This window comes from Nicotiana attenuata, unplaced genomic scaffold (genome assembly GCF_001879085.1).
Source record: "Nicotiana attenuata strain UT unplaced genomic scaffold, NIATTr2, whole genome shotgun sequence".
In the NCBI taxonomy this organism is placed as follows: domain Eukaryota; kingdom Viridiplantae; phylum Streptophyta; class Magnoliopsida; order Solanales; family Solanaceae; genus Nicotiana; species Nicotiana attenuata.
This window is the reverse complement of record NW_017671151.1, coordinates 318,431-341,189: the sequence shown is the minus strand read 5'-3', so window position 1 is coordinate 341,189 and position 22,759 is coordinate 318,431. Positions and strand designations below refer to the sequence as shown.

The window sequence follows — 22,759 nt, the reverse complement described above, 5'->3', positions numbered from 1 at the left end:
TGCATCTCTCAGACATAGATAACACCTGTTGACCAACTACAAAACCTCTTCTGTTGAGATTGTTTTGAGTTAAGCAGGCCTCATTGAGGGCAATCCAGTTGTGGCAAATGACTTTCATAGGCAATTTGGTCTTCCATATTAACTTCCAGCGCCATGCATCTAACTCCTGGTTCTGGGAATCAGTTTGCCTGTAGCATTCTTTACTGTGAAGGGGTGCCCTTGCTTCCCCAGCATATGGTATCTGGTTGGCTCACATCAATATTGTACCCCTCCACTTTTGCTAGCAAATCAAATAGGCTATCAATTTCCCAGTCTTGCACTGCTCTTCTAAAGTGAACATCCCAGTTGCTACCATTTTTGTTTTGAGCTATAGAGGAATTCTGGTGTAGAGCAATCTGATATAGGCTAGGAAACTCATCCCTGAGTGAAGAGTTGTTTAGCCATTTATCTTTCCAGAATCTTATGTGAGCCCCATTGCCTGATTTGAAGTGGACGCACTGGAAAAATTCACTCCCCAATTTACTGATGTACTTCCAAGGACCCACACCATAAGGTGCATTAGAACTTTTAGTGCTCCAGTTATCTCTTTTCCCATGCTTGGCAGTGATCACTTCCTTCTATAGGCTTGATTCTCCCGTGCTAAATCTCCAAAGCCACTTCATTAATAGGCATTTATTGTGGGCTGCTAGATCTCTAACTCCCAATCCTCCATTGCATTTCGGTTGAGTGACTTTGTCCCACTTTATCAGATGAAATCTGTGGGTGTTGCTATTTCCCTCCCATAGGAAGTTTCTCCTGATTCTATCCAATTGCTTTAGTACTTTCTTTGGAATGGGAAACAATGACATGAAGTATGTTGGTATGCTATCAAGCACACTGTTGATGAGAGTTAATCTGCCACCCATGGATATATATTAAAGCTGCCAGGAGGTTAGTCTCTTCTTAAATTTTTCAATGATCCCATTCCATACCTCACAGTTTTTGAACTTAGCACCCAATGGTAGGCCCAAGTATGTTGTAGGTAGAGTCCCAATGCTGCAACCCATAATGCCTGCCAACTCCTCCACATTAGGCACTTGATTGATAGGGTAAATTATGCTTTTCAGCACATTTACATGTAACCCTGACAGAGCTTCAAAGAGGAGAAGAGTGAGGTTCAGGTACATAACTTGCGACTTATCTGCCTCACAGAAGATCAAAGTATCATCAGCATATAACAGGTGAGAAACAGTGACTGAGTTCCCAATATTGGAGCCTACTTTGAATCCCTGAATCCACTGCATTTCTCTGGCTTTTTCTTGCATCTTGCTTAGTCCCTCCCTGGCTATAATGAACAGGAAAGGGGAGAGTGGGTCTCTCTGCCTGATCCCTCTTTGAGGGGAGAAGAAGCCCACTAGTTTCCTATTGACTAAAACTGAGTACTTCACTGTTGAGATGCTGAATCTGATCCACCTTATGCATTTGTCTCCAAATCCCATCTTCCTTAGTATAGAGATTAGATAGGACCGGTTCAGTTTGTCAAAAGCCTTCTCTATGTCCAGCTTGCACATAATACCAAGATCCCCAATTTTAATCCTCCAATCTAAAGTCTCATTAGCTATAAGTGCTGCATCTGTGATCTGTCTATGTTTGTTGAAGGCATTCTGGTGACTGGACACAAGTTTACCAATAACCTTCTTCAGCCTTTCTGCTAGCAACTTGGCCACAATCTTATAAACACTTCCAATAAGGCTTATTGGCCTATGGTCTTTGAGCTCAATTGCCCCTTCCTTTTTAGGGATCAAGGCAATGAAAGAAGCATTGCATGATCTCACCATGTAACATTGCTGATGGAAATGGTTGAGAGCCCCCATCACCTCTGGTTTGATAAACTCCCAGGATTTTTGGAAAAAAGCCAATGTGAAGCCATCTGGACCTGGAGCTTTATCTGGGGCACATGAAAGAATAACATTATGCACTTCTTCTTCGTCAAAGGCTTTCTCTAGCATCTCCCTGTTTTCCCATGAAAGTGTAGCAACTTCTTCAAAATTAGCTGTAGGTCTACATCCCTCATTCTGTGTGTGTACAGGTTCTGATAGAAGCTCAGAATCTCTTCTTTGATTTTTGCCTTGTCTTCTATTAATTCATCATCCACCTGGAGCTTGTCGATATTGTTGAATCTTCTATGAGAGTTGGCAATTGATTGGAAGTACTTTGTGTTCCTGTCACCCTCTTTTAACCATTGACACCTTGATTTTTGTCTCCAGGATGTTTCTTCAGCTTTGGCTAGTTCCTCCAGCTCCACTTTTAAACTCCAGATTTTCTGCTTTTCAGATTGTACTGCGATTCTATTTTCTGTGATGTGTTCTAATGCAGCTAGTTCTTCCAATGCTTTGTTTCTCCTGACTTCTAGCTTGCCAAAGGTTTCCTTGTTCCAATTGGAGATGTCCTTTTCCAGATTTCTCATTTTCTAAGAGAGAATGAAATCCAGACTACCCCTTATCATGTAACTCTGCCACCAACCTTTCAACATGTCTATGAACCCTTCTTGTTGTAACCACATGTTTTCAAACTTGAAATAGGAATGTGTAGAATCCCATTCTCCACACTCCAACAACAATGGTCTATGGTCTGAAATAGGTCTTGGAAGAGCCAGTTGCTTGATTGCTTTGAATCTCTCTTCCCACTCTGCAGAAACAAGAAATATGTCTATCCTCGATGCCTGTAGAATGTCTTCTGCCCTTGACCAGGTGTATTGTGCCTCATGAAGAGGTAGATCAACTAATTGGAGATCCAAAATAGTTTCTGTGAAGTTAGCTGCGGATCTTCTGGATCAATTGAGTCTTTCAATCTCATATCTACATACATTAAAGTCCCCTCCAATCACCCATTTGTCCTCGCAGATACCCCTTATTGCACCCAATTCCTGCCATAAATCTTCTCTTTCAGGGTTGGTATGTGGGCCATATACTCCGGTAAAAGACCACCTAAAATCCTCCTGCAGGCTTTCAAACATACAAGTGACTGTGTAGATGCCTTGATGAGAGTCAATGCATTTCCACAAACGTTTATCCCATAGTATGATAATGCCACCTCTGGTACCACAAGCTTTTAACTCTGCCCATTCAGCCCACCTATTCCCCCAAATATGATGAATGAGACTAGTTGGAATGTTTTCCATTTTGGTTTCCTGTAGACACAGTATATCTGCCCTCCATTTTCGAACTAGTGATGCTAAAGTGCTTCTCTTTTTCCTTTTATTGAGACCCTGGATGTTCCAACTTAGGATTTTAACTTTCATCTTGATACAATCTTGCAATGCCTGCCCCTTTTACTACTACACCCATCATAGTTAATCCCACTAATTAAATTTTGCACCTCTATTTCCCCTTTCTTCTTCCCCTTTTTATTTGCTGTGGCAGGTGACCCTCTCTTCTGAATTAGAGTTTGTCGATTGTGATCCATCCTCGAGATTAAATCCAGGAGTTCATGTTCGAACCCAACTGTATTGATCCCAAAGGCTTTGCATGCTTTACCCATAACCAATTTTGCCCATCTAGAAGTATCTATTGCGTTGGGATGATGAATTGCTTGTGATTGCATGAGATTGTCGTCATGCCAGGGTAGGAAGAGTGGCTCACTGCATGAATCAGTGTCTGAGCAAACAAGAGTTGTAGAGGCAGCATCTGACCAATTTAGACGATTTGAAAGACTCATGAGATTGTTTACAAAAGTTTCTGCTTCATCATCTGCTTCGTTGTCAGCTTCAGTTTCGCTGATGGTTGCATGCAAAGACGACTCTGCCCTAGCTCTATGGATTTGAGTCTTCTGTGAGTTGTCTGTTGGTAGAGCTTCGGTGGTATTTGGAGAGCTGTTGATATGAATTTGGGGGCAATGGTCTTTTACTCTCCATACAGAATGGGCCTTCTTTGATTTGCCCTTTGTTTGGGCCTTCAGACTTGGGGCTCTAAAATAATATGACTGAGTTTCTATTAGGCCCAAAATAATGGACTTTTAACTCCTGAGCAGCTTGCTTGACTGGGCCGGGTCATGAGATATTTTTTCCCAGCCCTGTTGTCCAAATAACTTGGAGTGGGGCCAGATAAATTTGAATTAAAGTTCTCCTCTGCCACCTGACTCCCCACGTGGTACGATGATACTTTCTCTTCTACTATAATCCCCGAAGATTAAAGTTCTACTATAATCCCCGAAGATTTTCCCCGGTTTTCTTCTCCCTTGAATCTTCGGCACTTCTCCCCTGTAACTGGGCTCGAATTGGAAATGGCTTAGGGGTAGCAGCAACCTCCTTTAGAATCGAGATCTCAAACCTCCAATCCTCCACATCAAGCTCAATTTTATCTGGGCATTTGTTCCTGCTAGTATTAACACAAATTCTCGCCCAGGAATAGTGACTGCGATGCTTTGTGTCTTCATCAATTCCGACGAAACCACCACAAAGATCACCAATAGTCTTAAAGGTTTCAAGTGACCACGCGTGGATGGGAATACCAAAAGCCTTGACCCATTTGTATTCTGATCTCTGGCAGCCCAAATCAGTTCCTGCCACCGGTGACCACCACTCAAGAGACAGGCGACGACCGTTCCAAAACCATTCACCAGCATGTATTCTCGCCGCTTCTTGTCTTGAAGGAAACTCAAAAGAAACTGGTTGTGAGAGAAGGGGGTGACTCTCAGACCAACAAAGATCTTTCACCTATTCAAAAACCACTTTTGAATTACTTCTTGATTAGGGATATAGTTGAATGGATCGTTGAAAACTCCGACCAGACACCGCGAGAGAAATTGGTGATTCTGGTCAGCTGCTTCTGCTGTGATGTTTCTTGCCTTCGTTGCTGAGATCTCCGGCCACTGATTGATCTTTGCTGTATCAACATATGATCTTGTCTGAGGAGTATAAGCCTGCCTGTATCTGTTTGTGGGTAGCTCCTCCAGAAAATGTAAAATTTTATTAGCAACGTCACCCCATCCCCATTGTAAATTGATTCAGGAATAATTATTGCATTTTTCCTATCCCCTGTCCACGTTTCTATTCGGATGAATCTGCCATATGTGTTGAAATTTTGAAACAGTCTGTATGCATATGCTTGTGACTTCCATCCCCATCGCCTGTAATGATCCCCTGCAACTCTTGATGCTTGCCTGAAAGCTCCACACACCCGACGAAGGTTCTCCTCGTCTAAACTGATTTTGGCTGAGAATCGTCTGCCCCCTTTCAATTAAAACGAACCAACCTTCTCCTGTATCGACCAGCTCGATACAGCTCAAAAGATTTATTACCTGCAATGAAGAAAGTCTTGTTTTCCATGTGAGCCCAGTGAAGAATGGAGTGATATTAGTGAGAAAAGTTGCCGGAACATGGTTCCAGGAGAGAGAGAGAGAGTGGGCTCATTTCCCAGGAGTGACTCAAAACCTCCCTAAGCACTATCTTCCCCACTCTATTCCTCATTCCCACCAAACCCCACCCTCCCCCAACCCACCCCCACCACCCCCTACCCGCCCCCACCCTACATACCCCATACACCACACTCCACAATCCACACTCCATCCTTACCTCCATTCCCACCCCACCCCACTCCACTGCCACACCCACCCACCATACTCCACCCCACCCCACCCCTTCTCCCTACTCATTTCATCTCCGATTGTGGTTGTTTGAATTATATATTTTTCAAAAAAAATTAATATATTTTTTACTCACTAGCTAAACACAAAAAAATATTTTACGAAAGAAGTTTTCCCTCACCAACCAAACATGAAAAAATTAAGTAATAAAACCACTCATTTTCTGGTAAAATATTTTCTTCCTTAATCCTTTTTTTTCCCTTTTTCTTCTGCAGTTATCCTTTGATGAATTGATAACATACTAGTAGCATTCAACATGATAGGAAAATATAAATTGACTTAACTCAATCCCAAAAACTAGCTTATAAGATGAGGATTTATCTAGACCATATAAGGAGATAACAAGCCAAGACTTGCACATGAGAAGGTTAACCCATTTTTATTCTTTGGCAGTACAACAAAACAATGAAAACTCCATTTAGAATATGAAAAAGTAGATTCAACAAAACTTATTTAAGGTAAAATGAAAGGTACCAAGTAGGACAAGTAAACACCATTATAGGATTGAAGTTGTAACTATATTCCTGCAACATATGGAGTACTTCTAGTGCTCTTTCCATGCTTACCTTTGACAAACAACTCAAAGTAGAGGGAGCTTCGAGAAGATTTTCTGTAGATATGATTGTGGGAAGATAAAAATAACCAATATCTAGGGTGTCTGGTATCCTAGAAAACGTTTTCATGGAAAATGAGTGGTTTTATTACTTATTTTCTCATGTTTGGTTGGTGAGTGAAAAACATTTTTCAGAAAATATTTTTTAGTGTTTGGTTAGAGAGTAGAAAATATTTTTTTAGGAAAATATTTTTTAGGCTACTCTCCTCACCCCCTCCCCCCCCTTCCCCCAAGTCTCCAGAAATTCACACAAACCCAAAGTAACTAATGTGTTGCTTTATTTTTTTGCGCAAAATAATGTTGAAATTTGTGCTCGATAACTAAAAAGGAATACTCTCTTTTTGGTTGAAAAAGAAAGTACTCTTCCTAAAACATGAAAATAAAGTACTTATTTTATTGAAATAAAAGAAAATACCTTTTCTATATCATGAAAAGAAAATATTTACTTTGTTTAAATTAAAAAAAAAATATTTTTTTTACATCATGAAAAGAAAATATTTTTTTTGTTGAAATGAAAAAAAATAGTTTTTCTACATGAAAAGAAAGTATTTTTTGGTTAAAATGAAAAAAAATACTTCTTTATATCATGAAAAATAAATTCATTTGTTGAAATGAATTTTTTTAATCTATAAAGTACTATTAATAATATTTTTATTTAGGGGGTGGGGTGGGGTGGAGGGGGTGGTGTAGCTCCTCTCTCAACAAGTAAAAAAAATACAATCTCTTCAATCTCGCTTCAACAATCGCTTTCGACGAAGCAACAACATATGTCGACTTTGACAACGACAACTAAGAGTTTGTACTTTGATGATAAGCTATCATAATTGCTAAGTTTTTAAAGAGTTGCGTGCCGAACTTTGTCGCTACTAATTGGCATATGTGAAAATATTAGTGCCCCCGTCGGGCTCAAATCCTTGGTCTGCCTCTACCAAAAACCAAAAGCAACCAGATATTCTTGNGGTGAGGGTGAGGTTGGGTGGGTTGGTGGGGATGGGGAATAGGGTAAGGAAGGTTGAGAAGGCGTTTTGAAAAATATTTTCCCTTTTCTTGATAGGGAAAACATTTTCCTCCAATTGGAGGAAAATGAGTTCACGAGGAAAATGTTTTGAAAATGTTTTCCTAAACATTTAAGCCAACCAAACATGGGAAAATTAGAAATACCAAACATACCCCTAACGTACATGTATTTTACTTAACAAAATGTACAGTGCCAAGAGATTAAATTGCGGTATTTATTTATTTGGTATCTTTAAGGAGCAGAGTAAAGCTAAACAATTCCACATTTGGGGTGTGTTTGGTATGAAGGAAAATGTTCCATGGAAACTGTTTTCCTAGAAAATATTTTCATGAAAAATGAGTGGTTTTATTACTTATTTTCCCTTGTTTGGTTGGTGAGTGGGACACGTTTTCCGGAAAATATTTTCTATTGTTTGGTTAGAGAGCAGAAAATATTTTTTTAGGAAAATATTTTTTATGCAACTCTCCTCACCCCATCTCCCTCCCCCTCCCCCCACCCCTCCCCCTTTCCCACCCCTTCCCCAAGTCTCTAAAATTGACACAACCCAAAGCAACTAATGTGTTGCTTTACTTTTTTACGTAAAAAACCGCGAACTTTCGAACCCGTAAACTTTATAATTTCTAAACCCGCAAACTTTCAAACACATAAACCTCTAAACTCATAACTTTGGAACTTGTAAAATTTTTAACCTGTAAACGACAGATGAAAAAATTAAAATTGAAAAATATTATAAAAAAAATATTTTTCCCGGGGGGGTTGGGGGGGGGGGGTGCAGGGGCAGGGGGTATGTGCAGAAAAATAAAAAAATAAAAATTTAAAATTAAAAAGAAAAAGTAAATTTTTTTTTTTTAGCGCAGGAGGGGGGGGGGGGGGGCAGGGGCAGGGCAGGGGGTGTAGAAAATTAAAAACATAGAAATTTGAAATTAAAAAAAAAAGTAAAATTTAGTTTTTAGACGACGGGGTGGGGGTTGGGGGGGGGCAGTGAGGGTGGGTTTGGCGGGGGATAGCAAAGGGTGGGGTGGTGACGGAAGAAAAAACTGAAATTTGAAAAAAAAACCTTTTTGGAGAGAGGAGGTGGGGTGGGGTGGGGTTTGGGTGGGATGGGTGTGGGGGGGGGTGTGGGGGTGGGTTGGGATAGGGTGGGGAAGGTTGAGAAAGAGTTTTGGAAAATATTTTCCCTTCTCTTGATAAGGAAAACATTTTCCTCCAATTGAAGGAAAATGAGTTGATAAGGAAAATGTTTTCCAAAATATTTAAGCCAACCAAACATGAGAAATTTGGAAAACATTTAACATTTTCCGGAAAATGTTTTCCTTCATACCAAACACACCCTTGAAGTCAAACTTTTTGGCATTTTAAACTGGTCCTCTAAATTCCTTTTTCCCTTTAAATAGTTAATCTCTCTTCTTCATAAATAAACAGTTAATATCTCTTACAAACGTCCAGCTAATATTAGTTGAGAATGAGGGGGATTTTTTTAATAAGAACCATTTTGACCAACTGCTTTTGTAATGGGTGACGGGGTATTCTTTAAGTTTGAGGAAAAATCAAAGATAGATTAGAAATAAAGACCAATGAATAATAGTTTATTCATGATAGAAGGTTGATATTGACAATTGAAAGACTATGGAATAAAGTATATAGGATATTTCCATCAAAGATTGAAATAGATGACAGATGATTTCTTTGACTGGGTTATAAGAAGAAAAGTCTCCTCTCTTCAAGACGTTTATCAAGGAGACAATGACTCTCCCTATCTTTTCTTTTTACAAATAGAAATGAAGAAGAGCTATTCGTCTCTGATACTTGTGCTATTTTTATGCTTTAGTCTCAACACCAATCTCTCATTTGGAGGGGACAGCATTTCTTGGAATGAATCTCTTTCTATAGGCCAAACAATTGTATCTTCAGGTGGGAAGTTTCAGCTTGGTTTCTTCCAACCAGAGAACTCTCTCAATTACTACATAGGCATATGGTACAAGGAAGTTCCCGTGCAAACAGTAGTTTGGGTAGCAAATAGGGAGACACCAGTTAGTGATGCTTCCCAGCTGACAATTATTCAAGGCAACTTGGTCCTTCTTGATAAAAATCATAACTCAATTTGGTCAGCACTTTCTGGGAACGTCATTCGAAATATTTCAGTAACAGCAGTTCTTCATGATGATGGAAATTTGATTTTAAGTGATATGTCAAATTCGTCAGCACCCTTACTACTTTGGCAAAGTTTTGACCACCCAACGGACACGTTATTGCCTGGTGCTAAGCTTGGATATGACAAACGCACCCAAAAAAAAAGTGTTCTAACTTCATGGAAGAATTTGTACGATCCGGCACCAGGATTGTTTTCTGTGGAACTGGACCCAAAACATGGTCAGTTTGTTCTTAAATGGAACAGGACTACAGAGTATTGGGCTAGTGGTTCATGGAATGGTCGTATATTCAGCTCAGTGCCTGACTGGCTGAACACAGTATACAATTACAGCTATACAGACAATGAGAACGAGCTATATTTTACATATTCCCCTTTTAATAGGGCAATCGCATCAAGGTGGAACATGGGTCTCTCAGGAAAAGTTCAACAACTATCATGGTCGGATGGTTCCATTACCTGGAATCTACTCTGGTCACTGCCTAGAGAACGATGTGAGGTTTATGCTAGTTGTGGGGCGTTTGGGGTTTGCAGTAATGCTAACGCATCCTGCAATTGTTTGCGCGGTTTCAAGCCAAGATCAACTGGTCAATTGAACTCGAAAGATTATTCAGGTGGCTGTGTAAGAATTGGAAAGTTGCAATGCAGTGACATTACTGAAGACAATGACAGTTTTTGGATGAATTTTACTATGAGATTACCTATTCCACAATATACTAATGTCACAGTTGAGGACGCCTCACAGTGTAGATCTACTTGTTTCAACAGTTGCTCTTGTAATGCTTATACTTATGATGGTTCCAGTACCTGTTCAATTTGGGCAGGGGATCTGTTCAATTTGCAACAGCTCAGCGAAGATGAAACGGGAAGGACTATCTTTGTCAAACGTGGCTCACCTGAAGGTTAGAATAGCATACAAGAATAACTTATCTTAATTCTTTAATTCATAATGGTAAAAGCACTATGTTGTGGATACAATTCCTTATTAATATTAACACCTATGACAATGATTCTCTTATTCCTTTTTCTTTGTTGAGGAGTTAGTGAACAAATTAAAAATATCAAATCCTTCAAGATAGATGTTTAAATATATCTAACTTGTTCTTGGCTCTCTACTTTCAGTTCAAACTAAGGCTACGAAATCGATGAAGCTGATAGCTTTAATTTCATCCATAACAACTTTTATGGCTCTACTGATAGGCAGCTTTAGCTACATCTACTTTAGAAGAAGAAGAAGAATGGCAATAAGAGCAGGTATTTACTGAATGGAAGATTTTTTATTTATCCCTTTCTGGACTTAATTCCAAAGGACTTTCTCAATTTGATTGAGGTAATGAGCTATGTTGCTCAGACTCAGGTGCGGGTATCCGATCTAGGCTTGGATCTAATGGTCGTATCCTTCATAATCAAAAATTTTAGATACGCGGTTAAGTATAAAGGTACGGATAAAGGGGGAGATTTGGTTAAAAATAATTCAAAATTTTAAAAATAGATCTATAAAAATATCCTACACTATGAGATATTATGTGGAAAACTAACTTGTAACATCCATTAATTCAAACTTTTATTTTGAGAATTTTTCAAGTTGTAGGCACTAGGCACTGCAATGCAGTAGCTAAATTCAATATTTCCCTTTTCTTTCTTCAAATTTGTCCATAGATTGTGGTCAAAGTACCCGATCTCCATTGCTCACACCCGGTAGGAATCCCACACCTTTACTAGTACCAATGTCATGTCGAGACGGGTGCGGCGGCTAAAATAAAGAGCCCGCACAACATAGGTAATTGTATGACCCAAAGCTTAGATTTAGGCTTACGCAATCGAATTTTATAATAAAGTGGGGTTAGTCTTAGCCAATATTAATATCCAAAAGATTAACCAAATGCTTCTTGTAGTAGGATCTCATGTGTGCTGTTTGAATGGAAATAAATAGCAACAATAATGCTATAATCAATGATCAAAGAATATGGAAGATAGCAATAAATGACAATAAATAGCAATAAATGGCTTTTATATAAATAAAATGGATGTGAGTCACCCGAAAAGGGTGTGATTCCTTGATATTCCTTCTGACAAAGATAGATGATATAAGTTCTTTGAATATTCGGATCCTCCTTCGATCGTGGGAGAAAAGATAGATAAAGATGTGAGAGAAAGGTAGACTTTGTATGTATATGGTAAAGTAAGAATCTTCAGAGAATGTTAATGTATTGTTCTTTACAAAACCAGTATCCAATCTCCTCTATAGCTACATATTCTTCTATTTATAGGGGTACATAGACCAAAAAACCCTAATTAGTACAATTGGGAGGAATATTCACTAGAATATTCGCTTAGAAACCATATTCCTAAAACTAGCCTTTACTGCTATAATAAAGGGATTGCTCGTCCTCGTCTTCACCTTATGTTGAGCTACCTTGACCTCATCGATGGCATATCGTTTCTTTCATGACGTCGACCTTCTGATACCAAATCATCACGTCCTGTTGGCGACACATGGTAGCCTTCGAAGGCTTACTTAATGTTGACAAAGCCCACATATATTTATGTAATTTTTAACCCATACAATTAGTCCCTCTGGTTGTTGAGGTCGTCCTCGTGGGCGAATTCAAAGAGCAGATAAGGGTAGTCATGGTCGTTGTAAAAATTGTTAGTCCCTCTGCTTGCTGAGGTCATCCTCGTGGGCGAGTTCAATGAGCGGATAACAACAGTCGTAGTCGTTGTAAAAACAGGCGATGTAGCGCTACGCGGACCGCATATCTCAAATCCTAAATATCCCGGGTGATTTAATGGAACTATCTTGTCAAAGAGACACGTGATGTCATGACGTCATTCCTCATGATGATGCTGATTCTCGATGCGTCACGTCAGTTCACGCGCGCCCCTTGATTGGCTTTGTCGTTTCGATACTAGTGACAATTATGATTAGACCGTTTCAAGTCCGGTGCCTTCATCTCTATAAATAAGGATTGTGCCTCAATTATTTGAATTTCACTTTCTTTAGAGCCATCTTTGCTTTGCTGGAAATTTTTCTAGCTTATCATACTCTAATTTTCTTCGCATTTTGATATTTAACTTTCCTTCATATTGTCATCTTCCATACTTCATCATTCTACAAATTCCATAGCTATGTTGAATCTTTCTTCTAAAGTTAATGAGGAGGATCAACCTACTCCACTAGCCGTCGTGTTTCCCGTTCGTGGGGGAGATGTAGACCAGCTCGCAGATAGCTCATGGTGTGACTCTGCTTACGGCCAAGATGGGGAAGGAGAGGACAATGGAGGTCGAGGGGGCGGCGGCCACTGAATTTTTATGTTTCTGTTCATCTCTTGTACTTTTGGTTGGCGCCTTTGAATGCCTTTGTATAAACTTTCTCCATGAATATAAAGGTTCTTTTTGGTTTCATATATGCCTTTTGTCTTTGTGCGTTCTTATATTTGTACTTGTGTTTTCCTTCTGTGTTCTCTTCAACCTGAGTTTAGGCCTAGGGCTGATAAGTGTTGTTCGAACGGGTCGAATCATATCGTTGAGTTATGTCGAGGCCGAGGGCCGATAAATGCGGTTCGAGTTTCCCGATCATACTTTTTCGTTTAAGTCGTAGCCGAGGTCTAATAAGAGTCGCTCGAGATGTTCGAACGTACCTTTGATTAGGTTGTGGCCATGGGCTAATAGGAGTTGTTCGAGCTGGTCGAACTTTCCTTTTATTAGTTCATGGCCGAGGGCTGATAGGTGTTATTCGAGCTTGGTTAACGTACCTTTCGTTAAATTAGGGCTGAGGCCTGATAGGTGTTGTTCGAGCTTGGTCGAACGTACCTTTCATTGATTTAGGGGGCCGATAGGTGTTGTTCGAGCTTGGTCGAACGCAGTGTTAAAAATAGCGTGAAGCGAGGAAAAGCGACAACCCCCATTTCACGAAAAGCGAGAAGCGAGAAGCGAAGCGCCCGCTTTTTTGAAGTGATGCGGAATTTTTTTTAAAAAAAATTAAAATAAATACGGCATAGACAACACATGTAATTGTGAGCAAATGTTCAATACTTGAATTAAAAAACTAAAGAGTAGCATCAATTAAAGCACAAAATAAGCATCATATTCTTCTACAAGATTGTCAAGAGTAGCATCAATTAAAGCACGAAATACGAGCATTCCTACTTCTTTACTACTAAGACTTAGTCTAAATTACTTGTTATTCCACTTACTCATTTATTATATTTGCTCGTCATCTTCTTCAACTTTCATCTTCTTCATCAATTACAGAAGAGTAGCTGCCTCTTTTCCGTTGCTCTGTGAACTTGAAGTTGACGGTACTCGCCCTCAACCTCAAACCATAAATCCTCTGCCCAATTCCACGCGCCTCTGCAACATCACCCCAAGTGATACCAGAAGTATCATCAAATACTTCTTCATCTGCATGATCTTCCGGGACTCCAGTTAGCCATTCATTAGCATCATCGATATTGTCCAAACTAATTGGATCAATTACATTGCGAGCGTTGTAACGACGCCTCAATGTTCTATTGTACTTAATGAAGACTAGATCATTGAGACGCTTCAAGGTTAGTTTGTTCCTCTTTTTGGTATGAATCTGCAAATAATAAGTAATTAGTAAGATTAGGACAATTGAGATATAATTTAATTATCTCAATATTCTAAATCTTTCTTATTAGTTCTTACATGCTCAAACACGCTCCAATTCCTTTCACACCCGGATGAGCTACATGTTAGACTTCGAACCTTGATCGCAAACTTTTGTAAATCTGGAGTGGAATGACCAAATTGCTTCCACCATTCAACTGTAGAAATAGAAAATTTTTTCAAAACATAATATTAATAAAGAAATAACTTATTAACTATAAAACAACATATAAGCACTCACTCACCTGGTGACTTTGTCGTTCTTTGTCTAATGGCCATGTTTTTTTCCAAAAAGGTTTTCAGCATTCCTATAAATACTAAATTGCTCCGTGATTTTATCTTGCACGGATTCTTCAGGTATCAACTTCTCAATGCATTCATAGTATCCACTCCACAAAGGTTCATCTCCTAGAATCCTCTCTTCATTGGCATAAAACAATTCCGGGTTCAAAACAAGTCCAGCTGCATGCAAAGGGCTATGAAGCTTACTATCCCACCTTTTATCTATGATCTCAAAGACTCTTTTGTATTTTCTTTGGTCACTAAAAGAGTCTTGAATAGCCTCCTTTGCCCTATCAATTGCTTCGTACAAGTAGCCCATTGGTGGCCTTTGCTCCCCATCCACCAAACGAAGCACTTTAACTAAAGGACCACCAATCTTCAATGCATAAACCACATTGTTCCAGAATGAAGTAGAAAGTATAATATCTGCAGATTCTCTCCCTCGAGCTTCCCTTCCATAGGCACTGCTAGTGTACTCATCTGAAACAAACAACTTCTTCAAATTGCCTTTTTGCTCATACATCCTAGCCAAAGTCAAGAAAGCTGTAGCAAATCTTGTCTTTGCAGGTTTCACCAAGCTTCTTTGTTTAGTGAATCTCTTCATCATGTTCAATAATAAAGGCCTTTGAACAATATAGGAATGCACCCTAACTGCCTGATTAAAGACAGTACTGAAGGGTCTTTCCTTGAAAATATCACCAAAGATCAAATTAACAGAATGTGCTGCACACGGAGTCCAATAGATATGCGGGTACGCAGCAGACATCAAATCACCAGCTTTAACATTTTCACTAGCGTTGTCCGTGACAACTTGAACAACATTTTCTGCTCCAATAGTCTATTGTACTCTTGAACAAGGAGTACATTTTGGTTGAATCAGTCGAAGAGTCGCTTGCATCAACGGACTCAAGAAACAGGCTTCCCCTAGGAGAATTCACCAAGATATTGATGATCATTTTTCCATTTTTCGCAGTCCACTTATCCATCATAATAGAACAACCAAACTTGTCCCATTCTACTTTGTGCTCCTCAACGATTTTGTTCACCTCTGCCACCTCTTTTTGTAGATATGGCCCACTAACTTCATAATAAGTTGGAGGCTTCATTCCTGGGCCATGTTGGCATACGGCCTCAATAAAAGCTGCAAAAGTGTCAGTATAATTAACACAATTAAAAGGAAGACCTGCATCATACATCCATCGGGCAAAAAAGGTTACTGCACGGTCCCTCAAAATCGCTTTTGCATCAACTTGAGGATTACCACTTTTTCCTCCCTTATCTCCAGATTTTTGCGGGAAGTAACAATCCATAGGACCTTTGGTCTTGCCAGTAGATCCACAACTAGAAGACATTGGTGGAAGCATCCTTCCCCGCTTTTGTGATTTTGGTGGAAGCGACGAAGCATCGTCACCTTCTTCTGTTTCATCATCGTCATCAAGATTATAAAGTTCTTGTTCATGAATCATTTGAGTCTTTAACTCTTTCTTTTTTTTGAAGGTATGCTTTCAATTCTTCCTTCACATGACCCGGAACTTTAGGACAAGATGCGACATTTGGATCACCACCGATTAGATGCGCTTTTTGACGATAGATTCCTCCATTTGTAATCTTATCACAAAAAAGACATCTAATGGCCATCTTGTTGGTCTCGCTAGATCTTGCCGAGTAAGCCCAAGCCGGGTCTTTCCTATCTTCTTTTGGCGCCATTAAAATATCAACTACATAACACATAAGAAAGGCAATAAGAACTAAGAATAAAAAATATATAATTTGGCAGAAATTTGGGCAGAATTCTGGGCAGATTTTGGGCAGAAACGGGGCAGAAAATCTGGGCAAATTTTCTGGAAAAAATTCGCTAGCATTTCGGCACTTTTTGGACGTTTAGAAAGAAAAAGAAAAAGAAAAAGAAGAAGAAGATTAGAAGAATAAGAAGAAGAATGAATGAAAATAAAAACATACCTGTTGAAACTTGAAATCTGTTGTTGACCTGTTGTAATGTTGAAGAAGAAGAAGAAAAATCCTAGTTTGTTGTCATGTTGAAGAAGAAGAAGAAAGACTTGTTGGTTTTTTGAGGAAGAAAGGGCTGCTTCAAAACCCTAGTTCACGTTGCTGCTGAAGAATGACAAAAACATAACTGTATTTTGGGTCTTTTAATTAAAAAAGACACGGTTGGGCTTTTATTTCAAGAAGCGACGCTTCTTCCGCTTCTGTCGCTTCGCCCGCTTCACGCTTTTAGGGTAGTAGTGATCGCTTTTGAACACCTGCGTCGCTTTTGGTACTGGAAGCGCTTGACGCTACGCTTCGCTTCGCTTCTCGCTTAAAGCGAGAAAGCGAGCGCTTTTTTGAACACTGTTCGAACGTAGCTTTCTTGTTAAGTCGTAGCCGGGGGCCGATAGGTGTTGTTCAAGCTGGTCGAACGTACCGCTATTTTTAAGCCGTGGCCGGGGGTCGATAGGTGTTGTTCGAGCTGGTCGAATGTAGTGTTCTTGTTAAGTCGTGGTCGGGGTCGATAGGTGTTGTTCGAGCTGGTCAAACTTACCGTTTAGGAGAGCAATTTCAATAAATGTGCATCTTTATTATTCGTCTTTGTTGCACTGATTACATCATTTTTCCCTTAGGCAATTTTTTGGAGAAAAATGACATGTTTTGGGTGTTAGCTGGCATTCCAGTCCTAGTCCCGGTATATCTAGTCCTTTGATTGTTCAACTTGGAGATTTTTGAGGAGTCGAGCAATGAAATATGTGTCTGTTCTCGTGTACTTCAATTCGAAGTGTCCCGCTCGTCGCCTCGTTTACCCTCCTTGAGAAAACCCAACTGGGACAACTCAAGTGAGGAAAAAAAGAGTACGACTTACGTGACATTTGTTATTTTTGAGAAGTTGAAGTACTTGAGATGATTGATACTCCAATTGTCTGGTAGGAGTTTCCCTTCCATAGTTTCCAATTGGAACGAACCCTTGTCTGCTCTGCCTATGATTTTGTATGGGCCGTCCCAGTTAGTTCCTAACTTGCCTTCTTGTGGGGTCTCTATTTGCTTGGGTCTTGGCTTTGAGCACGTAGTACCCGACCTTGAGCAATTGAATTTTTGCCTATTTGTTGTAGTAGCGTTCTGCTTGCTGTTTTTGTGCGACCGTCCTTATGTATGCCATATCTCGTCGCTCCTCGACCTTGTCTCCTTGTCTCCTGTTCTCGTCGTTGTGGTTGCTGCTTTCATGGGAGTACCTTAGGATGGATTCTCTGACTTCGACTAGTATTACTGCCTCCGTTTCATAGACTAGAGAATATGGTGTCTCTCATGTGCTCGTCTTCGGGGTTATACTGTGCGGCCATAATACTTCATGGAGTATTTCCAGCCACGGTCCCTTAGCGTCCTCAAGTCTTCTCTTCATGATGTTTAAGATAGATTTATTGGAGGATTCTGCCTGCCCGTTGTCGGTGGGGTGGTAGGGAGTTGAAAGTATCCTCTTAATGTGCCACTTATCGAAAACTCGATGGTTTTTCTCCTTATTGAATCGGGCGAGGAAGTCCCTCAATCCTTCTCCTAGGATTGTTTGGTGGTGAAGACATCATTCACCCTTATTTCAGCTTTCTTAGCCCCGACACGAGCTGTTACGAACTTATCGGCCATCTCTTCAAATGTTTCTATGGAGTAAGCGGGCAACTGTGAGTACCACGTCAATGCCCCTCCGGTGAGAGTCTCTTCGAATTGTTTCATCAAGATGGAAGACACCTGCTCTTTGGTGATGTCGTTGCCTTTCACGGCGGTGACGTAGTAGGTTACATGATCTTCAGGATCGGTTGTCCCATTGTAGATTCTGAGAGATGGGGGCATCTTGAAGGTTTTTGGTATGACATGCGGAGCTGCTTCTTCCCTGTATGGCTGTTCCACAAACCTGTCGGCGTCTCTTTTTGGTATTAATTTAGGAGCGCCTGGTATCTTGTCTACCCGTTCCTGGTATTCTTTCATTTGTCCCTGAGTGCCATGTTCTCGTTTTCTATTTCTTCCATTCTTTTCATCATGGTGGCGAGGACGTTGTCACCTGCACTGTCAGTAATAGTGTGAGTTTTACCTGAAGTCGGAGGGCTCGGTTGGTCGTCCTGTTTGTTCCTGCGTGGTGCTGCATGGACTCTCGTGGTTTCTATGGTCATGCATGGGGTTTGCTTATTGAGAATGCTGGCTAGAGTATCAGTTAGCCATGCTTCGAGGAGCTTTTTAACGGTAGGTGGCGCCTCCTCTCCTGTGGACGTGGAGGCCCTCTTCCTGTTTGGTTTTGTTATGCTGCAGAAAGGTGTAGGTGACCTCTCTCGCCTGGGAGAGGCTGTGGGCATTACCTCCTCGTCATGGGTATCATAGCCTTCGTTTATGGTACTCATGAGGTTGAGAGGAACATTGTCTGTTACCTTCGTTCCCTTTCCTTGGTTACCTACCATGGAGGTTTGTTTTGTTGGCAGAGAAAAAAGATAAACTTTGTGTTCACGCAAGTTACGGATCTAATGGAAACTAAAAAGTTGGTTGAGAAAATTTCCACAGACTACGCCAAACTATATGACCCAAAACTTAGATTTAGGCTTATGTAATCGAATTTTATTATAAAGTGGGGTTAATTTTAGCCAATATTAATATCCAAAAGATAAATCAAATGCTTCTTGTAGTAGGATCTCAACTGTGCTGTTTGAATGGCAATAAATAACAACAATAATGCTATAATCAATGATCAATGAATATGCAAGATAGCAATAAATGATACTCCCTCTGTTCCAATTTATGTGAACCTATTTCCTTTTTGGTCCGTTCCAAAAAGAATGAACCTTTTCTAAATTTGGAAACAATTTAGCTTAAATTTACAATTCTACCCCTAATGGGAATTGTAGTTGTTGTTGTTGTTGTGCCCTTAATGAGAAGCTTTTATAACCACACAAATACTCTCTGCCCCTTTTGACTTGTTTAGGACCACAAATTCCAAAAGTCTTTATTTTTTTCTTAAATTCCGTGCCCAGTCAAACAGGTTCACATAAATTGGAACGGAGGGAGTAATAAATAGCAATAAATGACATTCATGTAAATAAAATGGATGTGAGTCACCCGAAAAAGGTGGGATTCCCTGATATTCCTTATGACCAAGATAGATGATGATAAATTCTTTGAATATTCAAATCCTCCTTGGATCGTGGGGAAAAAGATAGATAAAGATGTGAGAGAAAGGTGGACTTTGTATGTATATGGTAAAGTAAGAATTTTCCGTGAATGTTAATGTTTTGTTCTTTACCAAATCAGTATCCAATCTCCCATAACTACATATTCTTCTATTTATAGGGGTGCATGGACCAAAAAACCCTAAATAGTACAACTGGGAGGAATATTCACTAGAATATTCCCTTAGAAACCATATTCCTAAAACTAGCCATTACTGCTATACTAAAGGGAGTGCTTGTCCTCGTATTCGCTCCTCGTCTTCACCCTACGTTGAGCTACCTCGACCTCGGCGACGGCATAGCATTTCTTTCATGACGTCAACCTTCTGAGACCAAATCATCACGTCCTGTTGGAGACACGTGGCAGCCTCTGAAGGCTTACTTAATGTTGACAAGGCCCACATATATTTATGGTAATTTTTAACCTATAAAGTAACGAGGTGGTTATGTTTTTCTTCTTTTTCTCCCCCTTTCTATTTCAGGTAGAAGAAAAGGAAATCAAGGGACACAAATATCTCACTGGCACAAAGTTGAAGGAAAAGCAAAAGTATTGATGAATGAAAACAATGATGAAGTGATTGATGTTCCATATATTCATTTGGAGACCATTTTGGCCGCTACTGACAACTTCTCAAATGCAAATAAGCTCGGACAAGGAGGATTTGGTCCTGTTTACAAGGTGAAAATTTCATTCTTAAGACTCTGTGAACTGGTACGGCCGCATTGACCTTAGTAATGAGATGAAAAACTTTTGGCAGGGTATCTTTCCAGGACAAACGGAAATTGCAGTGAAAAGGTTATCTACTCATTCAGGACAAGGCATAGATGAATTTAAGAATGAAGTAACTTTAATTGCAAAACTTCAACATCGAAATTTGGTGAGGCTATCGGGCTATTGCATTAATACAACTGAACAGATATTACTCTACGAATATATGCCGAACAAAAGTTTAGATACATTCATATTCCGTAAGTTAGCCAACACAAGTGTTTTACTCTCAATTTTTTTTATGTTTTTATAATTGATTTTTTTTTTTTGACAAGAATAATTGATCTAATTTTATCGGCATCACTAAACTTTTTCATGGTAATGATGCAAGATGGAGAACGTTGTCAATTATTGGATTGGGAGAAGCGTTATGACATCATATTGGGCATTGCACGGGGTATTGCTTACCTACACCATGATTCACGATTGCGGATCATTCATAGAGATTTAAAAGCTAGTAATGTTTTACTAGATGAGGAGATGAATCCAAAAATTTCAGATTTTGGCTTGGCAAGGATAGTTGAAGGAAAAGGAACGGAGGCAAATACAAAGAAAGTAGTGGGGACCTAGTAAGTAGAACATCCCTTCATCTCATTAATTCCTAGCAGGAAGTGAAAAAATCTTATACTTAATGCATTTTTTCACCAGTGGCTATATGTCTCCTGAGTATGCACTGGACGGATTGTTTTCCATCAAGTCAGATGTATTTAGTTTCGGCGTAGTCCTACTTGAGATAGTCAGTGGAAGGAGGAATACAGGAACTTGTTGGGCTATGTAAGTGAGAAAACTTCCCATGAAGTAGTAATATATTGTATCTTTTACTTAGCTTTGATTCTCTGATAGAAAATCTATCACAGGCATGGAAATTGTGGACAGAAGAAGCTGAAATACAATTGATAGACAAGTCCTTACTTGAATCTTGCAACACAAGTGAAGCAACAAAGTGTATAAATATTGGGCTCCTGTGTGTACAAGAAGATCCAAATAAACGTCCTAACATGTCAGATGTTATTTTAATGCTGGGAGGCGAAGGTAGTAGTCTTCCACAACCTAATCGACCAGCTTTTGTAATAAGGACGCACACTTCTAGGAAACTGTCTTCTTCATCCGGTAAGCAATACATTGTCTCCAATAATCAGGTGACAATTACAGTCGAAGAAGGACGCTAGCTAGCAGGGGTACTCGATGGAAAATTGTGCATTGTTACAATTGGTCATTGTTCTCTTCTCTATAGCAGTTAGGAGAATGGGTGGAAATGTTGGGGAAACTTTCAAGTGTTTGTACTCTAACACATATATTTTTTTGTACTTGAGAAGTACTGGTTAAGCCCTTAATCTAAAATGCTAGGAAGGCCAAAAAGGAATTTGTTGTTTAGAACACTTCAGTTAACAAGTACAAATCTGTTGTGATATGTTACCAGTGGCACAACCGATTTGTGTAATTTTAGTGAAGGGACATTGGACCTTTCAATATATATAAAGTTCTCACTCATACCTGCAATTTGCAACTTCTCAATATATATATATATTTCTCAAGCAGTCCAACAACCTAGAACAGTATCAAACCAATGGCTCAGATTCATCTCAACAAGAGTTCATTTTCGTTAGTGCTTACAATAGTTATTCTTATTCTCTTCTCACTAAATTCATTTTCAACCACAAGGTGTATAATACCACAACCGAAAAGCTTATGTTATGGAATTTAAATTAGGGATATATCCCGTCCACCAATACATACAAAATTCTCCATCTACTTGTAACTAAACTGATTGGAGATCTCTGGCAAGAGTGGTTTCCACTCAATACAAAACATGGGTAATTTATTGATTGGAAATAGGCAGGACGTTATACCAATGAAAATTAAAAATTATGAATTCTGGACCATTGGTTGCTTTAAAAAGTATGATCGCCAAGCTATTTGGCAATGGCCATATTAGCTGATTCAAGTGGGAAAATTTATGTTTGAACTCCAAAAAACTTGCTCAAAGTTCAAACAAAACTAAACATGGTCAAGGAAGATACCACAAAGGATTGGTTTAAAACAGAGGAACTTGAGGGTAACAATTGAGACCCAAAGTTTCTTTCCCAATGCAATCGATTCTTTCAAGTCCTCTTTCACCTAGTGCTCATGCTTTAACGAGAGATTCTATTCTATTTCCAGGATACTAGTAATTTTCTAAATTTTCTCAAAGAAATGAATGATAAATTTGTTGTCTAAAGGCACAAATTGCTAAAAGATACAACTTAGTAAGATGCAAAATTTGGTGTATGAAGAAAACAATTCAGAAAAAGTTGAAAGAATATTAATAATAACATGGAAGGAAGACGCTATTATATTTTCGTAAAATGCCACAGAATCCGACTAATGCAAATAGAAGTTTCTTCTTCAGCGCATAAAGAGAAGATAGAGAAGAAAATTATGCACCATTAGTTATTGAGACAGTTGAAGTGGACCTTCGATAATATATACCTGCATGACTTTG

At 39.4% G+C, this 22,759-nt stretch overlaps 1 protein-coding gene across 2 annotated transcripts; it reads left to right on the top strand.

The window, feature by feature from the left end:
• Positions 1-8,915: 8,915 nt before the first annotated feature.
• On the top strand, positions 8,916-21,770 carry LOC109206276 (receptor-like serine/threonine-protein kinase SD1-8). 2 transcript variants are annotated; one of them, XM_019369087.1, is made up of 7 exons: positions 8,916-10,304; positions 10,525-10,656; positions 19,991-20,187; positions 20,267-20,477; positions 20,609-20,846; positions 20,926-21,051; positions 21,121-21,770. In XM_019369087.1, the coding sequence occupies exons 1-7, from the start codon at positions 8,924-8,926 to the stop codon at positions 21,161-21,163; spliced, it is 2,328 nt and encodes a 775-aa protein (XP_019224632.1). In that variant the 5' UTR covers positions 8,916-8,923; the 3' UTR covers positions 21,164-21,770. The 2 variants fall into 2 exon arrangements, with proteins under 2 accessions (XP_019224632.1, XP_019224633.1); XM_019369088.1 differs by having other exon boundaries at positions 8,917-10,304; positions 21,135-21,770.
• Positions 21,771-22,759: the final 989 nt, after the last annotated feature.